Raw genomic sequence first — 11,701 nt, forward strand, 5'->3', positions numbered from 1 at the left:
ATCTGTTTATACTCTGTTGCTTCCACGTATATGCAAATTTTCAAAGGAGATGCTGTCGAAATTTTATATATGAATGTTAGTTGTGTAGTTTAGTAGCATTTCGGGGTGTTTGTGGATCCCGAGGTGTTACAGTCTCATTCTTTTATAATTACATCTTTATTCAACTTATGTGGGTTAGTCTCGTTAATCTGCTTATCATTATAATCTACCAAAATATAATCCATGGTCAATTTATAACATAGGTTAAAGTGAGATAATTACTTATAGAATAACCTCTGATATGATTTATACTAACCAATTTATAATATAGTTTAATATTTTAGTCACATAAATCATCTATAAAATCATAGCTCCTTAACCGTAACTCCGGTTATAGTGGTTCTCGTTCCCACGATCTCGTAGCACGCGTAGATCATTATTATGCAGTATGTTCTTATGCTTGGTGTGATGTTAATTTTGTCTATACCATGTCTTTTTGTATTGCTACGACTAGCAGCGAAGTTACGAGTCAATTGAAGAGCAAGTGGTACATGGAATCTCAAGTGCTTGGCAAGTTGTGCCCTTGACCACTTTTATTACCCAACAATGTTCTTTAATATCACTTATTCATGCATAGGTTTAATTTTGATGGGACCCAATAGGTCACCCTAGTCTGTTTATCCATTTTACCTTGTTATCCCTGAATCACTTAGGTAGTTTTGCTATTGCTTTATATGGTTTTGGGATAACATTTCATTGTATCCATGCTCCAATTATTTTGTTATTCTATTTATGTTCATGTCAAGATCATTAATGTTAATTGGAACATGGAGCTTAACTTGAGAAACATGTGCCACCACAAGGGTGGAATGGGATGCCCTTGGCTAACTAATTAGGAAAGCTAGTGGAAGACTATCTTACCTGAAAGGGGCAAGGGCAGTAGGGGAGTTGCATGCAAGGAGGTTCTCGGGTTGATTCGGCTGCGATGGTGGTCAGATGAGGGATTCTTGCAAGTGCTCGTCCCATAAACTGTAGCGGGTTTTCGGAAGCTAGTGGAACTTTGTAAAGGCCTCATAGTGGATCCCTAACCATTCACCTCAGTAGTGTCTAAGGGTCTAGCTAACCCTGGCGACATGGGATACACGACTTGTGGGTACAGGGTACAACCTCTGCAGAGTGTAAAACTGGTATACTAGCCAAGCTCACGGTCATGAGCAGCTCAGGACTCTCGCATGATTAAATTATGGAATCTAAACTCAATTTGTCATATGCATTGCATGGGATTTGTTATTAATTTTGTTCTATTATTATTATGGTTTGGTATCTACTTATACTTAGTAATTGCTAATTAAATTTTGACCAACTTTAAAAGCAATGCTCAGCTTTAACCATTCTCTTTGGTAAGCCTTACACTTCATGAGCTCCCACATTTGGTGAGTTCATGCCACATTATTCCCCACAACTTGTTGAGCGATGAACATGTGTGAGTTCACCCTTGCTGTCTCACACCACCCACAGGAGAAGAACATGTGGTTCAAGAGGAGCCGCATAACAAGGAGTTCTGGCGCCAAGGATGGATTTTAGTTCGATCCATATTTATATTTTATTTTGTAAGACTTCCACTACGTAATAAGTACTCTGATTATATTGTGACATTTATCTCTATACACTATGTTATTATATATGTTGTCTTCTTTGGCGCATGTATGAGATGCACCCGGCTTTGTCCCTTAAAGCCTGGGTGTTACAAAGCCTGCAAGTGTATTGTAATACTTTACATGAAGAAGTGCATGTATTGTATGCTCGAATGCACCCGGATGTTCCTCCAGATGTTGCTGCAATGGAAGACGGACCATCGGGAACAATAAATGAAGGACCTGATGGGGAGTTGGACCTTTTTAGGCCCCCTCCTTCCATGAACCTTGCTGACGAACGGTCTCCTGCCACCGGAAATGGAGCAACAAAGGATGAAGAAGACTAGAATAGTATAGTTAGGTATTATACTTATGTAAAATAAGTAATGAAGTCATGTTGTACACTGGAGTCTATATAATTATTACATTTTGGTATTGTAATATGATGGTGTATGTTGGCATGTTATATTTTTTTTCCCAAATGTTTCTTTGCCTCAGTTGCCATCATGGACTCACGCACATGATGGTGCGGGGACATCCCGCGGTAGGGAGGATACTCCCAACCCGCCACCAGTACCACCGACTTTGGCCGAGGCTATCGCTGCCCTGGTCAATGCCACCGCTGATAATACACGCTTCTTGCGCGAAATTGCAGGCAATCAATTCCAACAGCACGGAGGAAGAGCTGCTCCTCAAGGACCGCATGATACTACTTATTTGGAATTCTCTGACACTCGACCACCGCTTTTCATTAAAGCAGAGGAACCTTTAGAAGCCGATGAATGGGTAAGAGTGATGGAACAGAAGTTTGGGTTAATTCGATGCACAGAGACGCAAAAGCCACTATTTGCCACACAACTGCTAAGAGGGTCTGCCAGCACTTGGTGGGAAAATTTCTCAGCAATCCAACCTGCTGGGCATCAGATTACCTGGGAGGAATTGAAGCTAGCATTCCGGGAGCATTATGTTCCAGAGGGAGTGCTCCATATTAAACAAGAAGAGTTTATCTGGTTAAAGCAAGGAGGAGATACTGTAATGCAGCATCTCAATAAATTTAACCACCTCTCCCAGTATGTCATTGACCAGGTGAATACAAATCTGAAAAAGAAGAATTGTTTTATGAGGGGACTCAATGACAGGCTTCAGCGGAAAATGGCAACATGCTTGGACCTTACCTACAGTAGCGTTGTCAGTACACCACTGGCAGTGGATGCCAAAAATGCGGGACATGGAAAATCAAAGGGGTTTGGAGGTGAAAGGTCAAATCAAGGGCCTGAAAAGAGAACTAGGTTGGTGATCCGACCTTTTAATCAATATCGTTCTTCGCCTCGCCCACCTTCATATCCATTCAAGCAGCATGTTTTTATTCGTCCCACTACTGCCCCCGCTCCTACCAATCAGCCGAGTGCCCCTGGTACTCGTTTCCCTACTCTTCCCAGTTCTTCCACTGGTTGCTTCAATTGTGGAAAGTCTAGACACTTCATCAAGGACTGCCCATAAGAAGCAAAATAAAACCAATTTTCAGTAGAACTTTGGGAACTCCAACCAAGGAAATGGGAACACGGCTAATACTTCAACAAGCAAGAATTTCAAGAAAACTAGACGGATTTATTATACCCAAGTGGCTACTACACCGGAGGGCGAGCCGATAATGATGGGCCAATAGTTATTCTCTTCAATTCTGGTGCATCACATACCTTCATAAGCAAGAATTTTGTGGAGGAATATTGCATTCCTTGCACTGAATCAAGGGAGGGATTTATTATCCACTCACATGGGGGACAAATATTTACTAAGGAAGTAGCCTTCCACATACCAGTAACGTTGGTCGGACAAGAATTTCCTACAAACATGATTGTTTTAAAAGGTCAAGACATAGATGTAATTCTGGGCATGAACTGGTTAGCCCAGCATAAGGCCATCATCAATACAGACTTAAGGACCATTAAATTGAGCCATGGCCATGAAGAGATTCAATTGTCCATCCCTATAGCTGTCCTAGCCAAAACATCTAGACGAGTTTATGAAGCTGTCGTGCAAGAAATCTAGGATATTCCGGTGATATGTGAATTGCCGGATGTATTTCCTGAAGATTTGCCTGGATTGCCTCTAGAAAGGGATGTGGAATTTGTGATTGAACTAAAGCCCGGTACGGCTCCTATTTCTAGAAGATCGTACCGTATGCCACCTAATGAATTAGCAGAACTCATGACTCAATTACAAGATTTGCTTGAGAAGGGGTTCATTAGACCATGTTCATCACCTTGGGGATGTCCTGCAATTTTCGTCATGAAGAAGGATCAGACGCTTCGAATGTGCATGGACTACAGACCCCTTAATGAAGTTACCATCAAGAACAAGTACCCTCTTCCCCAGATCGATATCTTATTCGATCAACTTACTGGAGCTCGGGTATTCTCCAAGATTGACCTCAGGTCAGGCTATCATCAGATCCGTATTCGACCCGAAGATATATCCAAGACCGCATTCACTACGCGGTATATGTTATTTGAATATTTAGTCATGTCTTTCGGATTAACAAATGCTCCAGCCCACTTCACATACTTAATGAACTCGGTGTTTATGCCTGAGTTAGATACATTTGTGGTGGTCTTCATTGACGACATTCTGATCTATTCCAAAAATGAAGAGGAGCATGCTAAGCACTTACGGATCGTGCTAGCGCGCTTAAGGGAGCACCAGCTATATGCTAAGTTCAGCAAATGCGCGTTCTGGTTGGAGGAAATCCAGTTTCTTGGACATGTATTATCTGCAAAAGGGATTGCGGTCGATCCCAGCAAAGTCAAGGATATTTTAGAATGGAAACCGCCTACTATGGTACATCAAGTTCGAAGTTTCCTTGGACTGGTTGGATATTACCGCAGGTTCATTCCGGATTTCTCCAAGATTGGTAAACCTATTACGGGTTTATTGAAGAATGATACCAAGTTTGATTGATCCTCCAAATGCAATGAAGCCTTCGAGCAGTTGAAGGTATTATTAACCACTGCTTCGGTATTGGCTCAACCAGATATAGAAAAGCCTTTTGATGTGTATTGTGACGCATCAGGCAGTGGACTCGGATGTGTCCTAATGCAAGAGGGCCGAGTCATAGCTTATGCTTCAAGACAACTACGCCGGCATGAGGAGCATTATCCAACTCATGATTTGGAATTAGCTGCATTCGTTCATGCCCTCAAGATATGGCGTCATTATCTGCTGGGAAATACTTGTCATTTATATACAGATCATAAAAGCCTGAAATATATCTTTACCCAGTTGGAACTGAATATGAGACAACGAAGATGGCTTGAGCTAATTAAAGATTATGACTTGGAAATCCATTATCACCCAGGAAAGGCCAATGTGGTGGCAGATGCATTGAGTCGTAAAGCTTCCGGTCATTGTCTTACAATAAGGACCCCTGACACCACCCTTTGTCAAGAAATGGAAAAGTTAAACCTAGGTATGATACAACACGGAACTTTGACACAATTAAAGCTTGAGTCAGTTCTTCTCCAGAGAATTATTGATGCCTAAAGAACCGACAAGGGTATGAAGAATATTCATGAGAAAATAGAAGCCGACAAAGTAGATTGCTTCAGAAAAGATGACCAAGGAATAATATGGTTCAATGATCGCATAGTAGTGCCTAAAGATGCTGAAGTCCGCCAACAAATTTTGGATGAAGCTCATCTTAGTCGATATTCCATTCATCCCAGAAGTACTAAGATGTACCAAGACTTAAAGCAACACTATTGGTGGACAAAAATGAAGATTGAAATTGCACGCTATGTGGCAAGATGTGACACCTGTAGACGAGTCAAGGCCGTGCATATGAAGGCCGCTAGACCACTGCAATCTTTGCCCATCCCAACATAGAAAAGGGAGGATATTAGTATGGACTTCATTCTCTGAAATAATCTGCAGGGACTTCATTATTTTCTTGGTGGTCGTGCTTCCCAAATCTTGCATACTAAATTCCACCTCAACTCCTGCAACACGCCGGCTTCATCTTGGTGCTGAAACTTTAGATGATGAAGGCCTTGTTCGGTTATTAATGTTACATGTGTAATGTGTATTGGAGTGTATTGGGTGGGATTGGAATGTATTTTGACTTATTATGGATTTAAAACGGCTCAATCCCACTCAATACATGTGGATTTATCACCAAAACGAACAAGCCCGAAGGTGGAAGTCGCTTATCACAGCATGGGACCAGTAGCAATCCTGTGTTCTGGCTTGAAATTTTTCTAAGGAACTCATCCTTTTCTCAAGCATCGCCTGATCTTGTGTCTCGCTCTCAAGGTCGAGAGAAGGAGCCATAACTGCTGCCATGTCGCCCTCTGCTGGTGAAGGATTAATGAAAGGTTTGTCATGTGCAAGCGGAGCAAGCACCACTGCTACGACGCCCACCCCCTCCTCATGCTGGTTCTGCTTGTTGCTGCTCTATGTAGAAAGATGATTCAGTGTTTTAATCTGATAAATGGAACTCATAAAACATTTCCCCAAGTTGCATTCTTCTCAAGGGAGAAACAACAAACGTCTGCACCATATGTTTCTCCTCTGTATTGTAATCTTCTATAAGCTGCAAACAACATATCTCACTCTAAACAGGATGAAGGAAACCAGTGAGTTTCTATTGCGAGCAGGTGCAACATGGATCATTATGCTATATTTTGGTTGTACTGAGTTGTCATATGGGCCAAATTTCATTGTTCTTCTTGGATCTGGGAGCAAAGGATGTTCTATTGGTTTGTGCCCTTTCGTGTATTAATAACTGATGATTTATGCCTCCAGTTTCCTAACCTGAGGAAGCACATATTGGTTGTACTGAGTCTGTAACTAAGAGTGTTATATTATCAATATTTACGCTGATGGTTATGAAGCTATCCAAAGTGAAGTAGTTTTGGTATACTCACGATAACAAACAAGATTCGTCACGAGCTTTGAACGATATACATGCCTTCAATGCCAGGGAGGTGCAGTGCATCGCGTCCGAGAAAAGAAACGTTGCGTGCGGCTAGCTCTGTCTGAGTTGATCGTGCGAAAAGTGTGTCCTTGCGCTCGAAATAGCTTCTCCCTCTACCTTTACAGACTTTGTTAGGACTCAGGAAATGACCTAGCAATACTGTCACTGCCACCTACATTCTATAATACTGTACGTTCCAGTACAGTTCCAGTTCGCAACCAAGGAGAGACTGAGTTATGCCAGCGGCGCTACATGTACCGAACAAGCATGCCGAGCGTGCACCGTTCGAGGATGCTGGCGTCGGACCGTGCGGCGCCGGACAACGACAACATCCGCCTCTGCTCTATGCTACTGGCATCGGTCGTGTCGCTGTTGCTCCTCTGCGGGGCCCTCTCCGTGGTCTCCAGCACTAGTGCCCTCGCCGTCACCATGGTCTACGTCATTGTCGGCCCGGCGGCGATCATGCTTATGCTCGTCTTCCTCGGCTGTCTTGTCGCGTCGGGGACCCGGGCTCTGGCCGTGGAGCTGGAGCCGCAGCCTCAAGCGCCCGCAGAGGCAGCTCCCGCGCGCCTGGCGCGACGCCTTTGCGCGTGCGGGCTGTCTGACGTGGCGGACGTCGCTACGATGCCAGCGTTCCCGTTTCAGCCGGCCCAGCCCGTGGCGGCGAGCGAGGGCGAGCGGCAACCACCTCGCCGGAGCGGCGTGCTGTGCGCGGTGTGCCTCGAGGACGTGCGGGCCGGCGAGATTGTGCGGCAACTTCCCGCGTGCCGGCACCTGTTCCACGTCGAATGCATCGACGTGTGGCTGCGCTCGCACCGAACCTGCCCGCTCTGCCGCTGCGAGCTCCCGCGGCGGAAGGCAACCGCTCAGCAGACCGTGGCCGTCACGCTGGCCACGCCGGAAGCGGCGCCGTTGCCGCCTGTTTGAGTCTCATTAAGGGCCTCTTTGGTTCTCGTAGCTAACTACCAGTCCCGGTCGTATGATTTTGAGGGCCCCCGGCAAATTGATCGTGGTAGGCCCTCTATACTATAAAAAATTCTATATTATGCAGCGGAGCATATTAATACTTCGTAAATAAATGATGATGTGTATTGAAATTAATTTTTAAAACAATCTAAGAAGCTAGATAATATACATCGGTACAAATAAGCACTTCGCAGGTTGAAAAATAGGAACGACGATCGCCGAATAACCTAAATTCTGATTGCTCGACCATGCGTGTCTGAAGGCTAACGCAGTGGTGCCCAGCTCCGTGGAATCCTGGAGGGTTGGATCGGCGAGATGACGAACGACGATCACGTGGAGGATGTGGTCTCATAGATGCTCGGGGACGTGAGCGTGACGACTAGGCAGTGGGCAACGCGTGCCACATTGTCCATGTGCACCGGGCGTCAGTGTGCCCAGCCTTCCCGCCCTATTGGCTACCTATATTATTTTACTACTAGCATATAACCCGTGCTAACGCTACATTCCTGTGAAGAGGAGGAGAGGGGTGGACGATGACGGTGGTGGCGCGAGGGGAGGGATTGATGGCGGTGGGGACGCGGGGAGGGGAGGGCTAAAGGATGATCAAATAATATTGTTTGTTAGATTTGAGTGAGCAAAATAGATGATGTTATTCAATGATCTAAACCGTTAATTTTGATGTTATGTTAAATATGGTTGTAATTTGTTTGATGGATTTCGTAAATATTATAGGTGTGTGAGTTATTTGGTTAGATGGGTTTTGTAAAGTGTAAAAACTGATGTATTATATAGTGTTATAGATACTAAATATTGGGCCCCTAAAAATTTTAGGCCCCCGGCCGTCGCCTCTCTCGCATAGGCTCAGGGCCGGCCCTGCTAACTACACCACACTTTATATAAGATTAGTCGTTTGAATTGAATAACTAATCTTAGACAGGAAAGTTAGGCAAATTGTCGCAAGTTAGATAGAGAACCAGATAAGCCTTCACTTCAGCGCCACTTTTTCGTTATAAAGGTTTGTTGCTGAAGATCTCTCAAAGCTAGCTTGGCCTGACGCCCTGGCCTGTGAAGTTGTCCTACATTCTTCAATCCTTGAATTTCTTTGGGGGCAAATCAAAGATGATGTGACGGCATATGATTGATTGCAATTAAATATATTTCTTCCGTCTCAAAATGTATTTTTAGGTTATTTAAAGTATATATTAACGAGAGATTATATATATACAATAAAAATGTAATATTTACATTTGGACAATAGAGAAAATAAAAAGAGATATCTAAAATTTATTGGTTTCACATATAGAGGTCTATTTTATTTTGGTATAAATTTTAAATAAGCTTATTATAAGACAGCAAATTTATTTGTACCATGAGGAGGTGAAACGACTATGTGGTACAATGGAACTATATATTTCTAGCCCTGCTGCTCGACATTTGCATTTCTTAACGATTCAATTGTGTTCACAAACTAAAGGCTTCTCAGAAAGCTTAAACATGTTTCTTCTATCACGTAATAAAAAAAGTAAATATATGTCTCGCGTCTGGAGAATTCAATCAAATTTAAATTTTTGCTAAATTTATAAAAAAATATATCTCTAAGTGAGTTTACTATAAAAAATATATAATGTAATTAAGCTAATGTTGTTTACTTCATATTATAAATTTATTATATTTTTGTACATATTTAGTTTAACTTGAATTTAATTTACTTTTCAAGATATGAGATGAGTATGGAATTGAGCAGTGGCGGAGCCTGCTCGTAACCGGAGCCTGGGCATCATTATAAATTTCTAAATTGTTTCTAAAGTATATATTCAACATAGACTAGTAAATTTCAAGAGAATAGATATAAAATATAAACATTCAAGCAAACAATAACTTAGTGCTAAAAAATTTAAACGTAGCACGGTAAATACCTCAAGATGGTAGAGAACGAGGCAAATTCATCTTTCTAGTCTTCATGCCTTGAAACTGTCGCAATATGGTAGAGTCATCAAGTTCTTTAAATATTTTCCGCTCGATGTAGCACACCATCAAATGATTGAACCACTCATCAGCCATCTTGTTTCGTAAATTAATCTTGATAATTTTCATCGCCGAAAATGCCCTTTCAACAGATGCTGTGGACACCGGTAATATTAATGCCAATTCAATAAGTCTATAAACCAATGGAAAGAACTTATGTTTCTCTGTCTCAACCATCTTAGAAGCCAAACTAGCAATATCAGTGCAAGTAGAAAATGTTGCATGCCTTCTTACTTGAAGAATATAAGTATGAAGTTGTTGTCTAATTTGTGCAAAGTCACTAGTAGAGAAATCAGCATCATAAATCTGAGCACCTCGAACAAGGCTATCTATATCAAACCTAGAGAAGTTATTCTTTGGATCAAGACATGAGAAACATGTCAATATCTCAATAGTGGATTCTCCAAATCGATTATTCATCTCAACACATATTGTATCAAGAACAACAAAGAAAATCCCAACACGATAATGATGAAGGAAAGTTGTAGTTTCATTTTGGCGCTTTGCACGACCTCTGCTGACTGGTATTTCATCCATCATATTTGGCACCGAAATATTCTTTTGCTCACAGTATATCTTAGCCTCATCAAACACTTCATCCCAACCACTCTCCCTCAAAGATGTTGAAGACTCATCATGTCCACGAAAAGCCATGCCTTGTGCAATTAGAAACTTTGAACATTCTAGAGATGAAGTCAAGCAGATTCGATACAATTCCTCTGCTTCTTCAATAGCACGACTAAGCTGAGTTGAGATGCTTTGTCTTTGATTTTGAAAATCATCAAAATGCTTAACACACTTATTATGAGCACTACTCACTCCACCAACATGCTCAGGTAATGCTTTGTATGCATGCTTCCAATCATTAAATCCCGTTTTATTAAACACATCATATCCAAATATTTTTGCCCTTCTCGGCTCTTTAAAAACAAAGCAATAGAAACAAAATGCTAAATCTTTGGACTCGTTGTATTCTAGCCAATTATAATTTATATACCAAGATTTAGAAAATGCTCTTTTCTTTGCATTATTTCCAAATTGCTTCAAAGGAAACTTCAGAATAGGTTGAGTTGGTCCTTTTTGAATGTAAGCTCTTCTAACTTGATCTCGAATTTCAGGACGAAACTCATAAATTTGTTTTCTAAGTGCTGGGTCACTTACAATATCTTCCAGATTAAATCCATATCCATGATTACTATCTTGAGGTGGAGCAGAAGGTTGAAGTGGAGGAGGTGGTGGTGGGTGACTGCCTTGTGCTATCAAATACCTCCTCATCCTCGCAATCCAAAATTCATAGCATGTCAATACTTAAATTAAATCAAATGTTCAATCGAGTAATCAACAATCAATAATTAGATACTATAAAAATCAATTAAGAAGTTGGTGGAGGTGTAGAGCTGATGCCTGACGGTGATAGAGGCGGACGAGCAGGCCACAAGCGGGCAGTGGTGGCGTCCGGCATGGGCGCGCTGCACGTGGAGCTCTGCCTGTGCCTGGGCGTTGGGCACTGGCTGCTGGTTGCTGGTCGCCTGGGCACTGGCTGCTGGCCGCCTGGCGCTGTGCCTGGGTGCTGGCAGCTGGTGGAGGGCGCTGACGGCTAACGTGGTGTGCAGCACTGCAGCTGGAGGCTGGAGCCTGGATGCTGGAGGGTGGCAGCGCTGTGCGGATGGACGGATGGAAATATGGAATGATGGATGACCTAGCCTTCACTGCATTATTGGGCCTAATTAACTAATTTAGACATTTAGTGGACTGCATGCAACAGGCCGAAGCCCGGGCACGTGCCCTGGCTTGCTGGGCTATGCCTTCGCTACTAGAATTGAGGACCTACATATGTGTTTCGAATTTCTGGAAGCCTATCTGACACAATATGTTGTCAGGGAACCAAAACAATATTGTATTTTTATGTTCTCTAGATTGATAGTTATATGAAATCACATAATTACATCTACTTAATTCTTTGTTTGTTCAGCTTTATTTAGATGACACGTAGCATACATCGTAGCTCACCTATAGACGGGCCTTGGCACTAACGTGATGGGCTGGTTCAGGCATGACACGAAAAAGCACAGTCCAGGTACGACCTAGTCTGGTTAGAATAGTGCTAGTGTCTCACATGGCACGG

General features: G+C 42.5%; 1 protein-coding gene across 1 annotated transcript; it reads left to right on the plus strand.

Annotated features, from left to right (window-relative positions):
* Window positions 1-6,807: 6,807 nt before the first annotated feature.
* LOC100283611 (RING-H2 finger protein ATL80) lies at window positions 6,808-7,597 on the plus strand. Its single transcript, XM_020544476.3, has one exon. It carries the CDS (start codon window positions 6,838-6,840, stop codon window positions 7,510-7,512), a length of 675 nt encoding a protein of 224 aa, XP_020400065.1. The 5' UTR covers window positions 6,808-6,837; the 3' UTR covers window positions 7,513-7,597.
* The last annotated feature ends 4,104 nt before the right edge of the window (window positions 7,598-11,701 follow it).

Source organism: Zea mays, chromosome 9 (genome assembly GCF_902167145.1).
Source record: "Zea mays cultivar B73 chromosome 9, Zm-B73-REFERENCE-NAM-5.0, whole genome shotgun sequence".
NCBI classification, from domain to species: Eukaryota; Viridiplantae; Streptophyta; class Magnoliopsida; order Poales; family Poaceae; genus Zea; species Zea mays.

Bases quoted from the DNA above. Each gene is read 5' to 3' on its own strand.
- LOC100283611 (XM_020544476.3), top strand. From the start codon at position 6,838: ATGTACCGAACAAGCATGCCGAGCGTGCACCGTTCGAGGATGCTGGCG.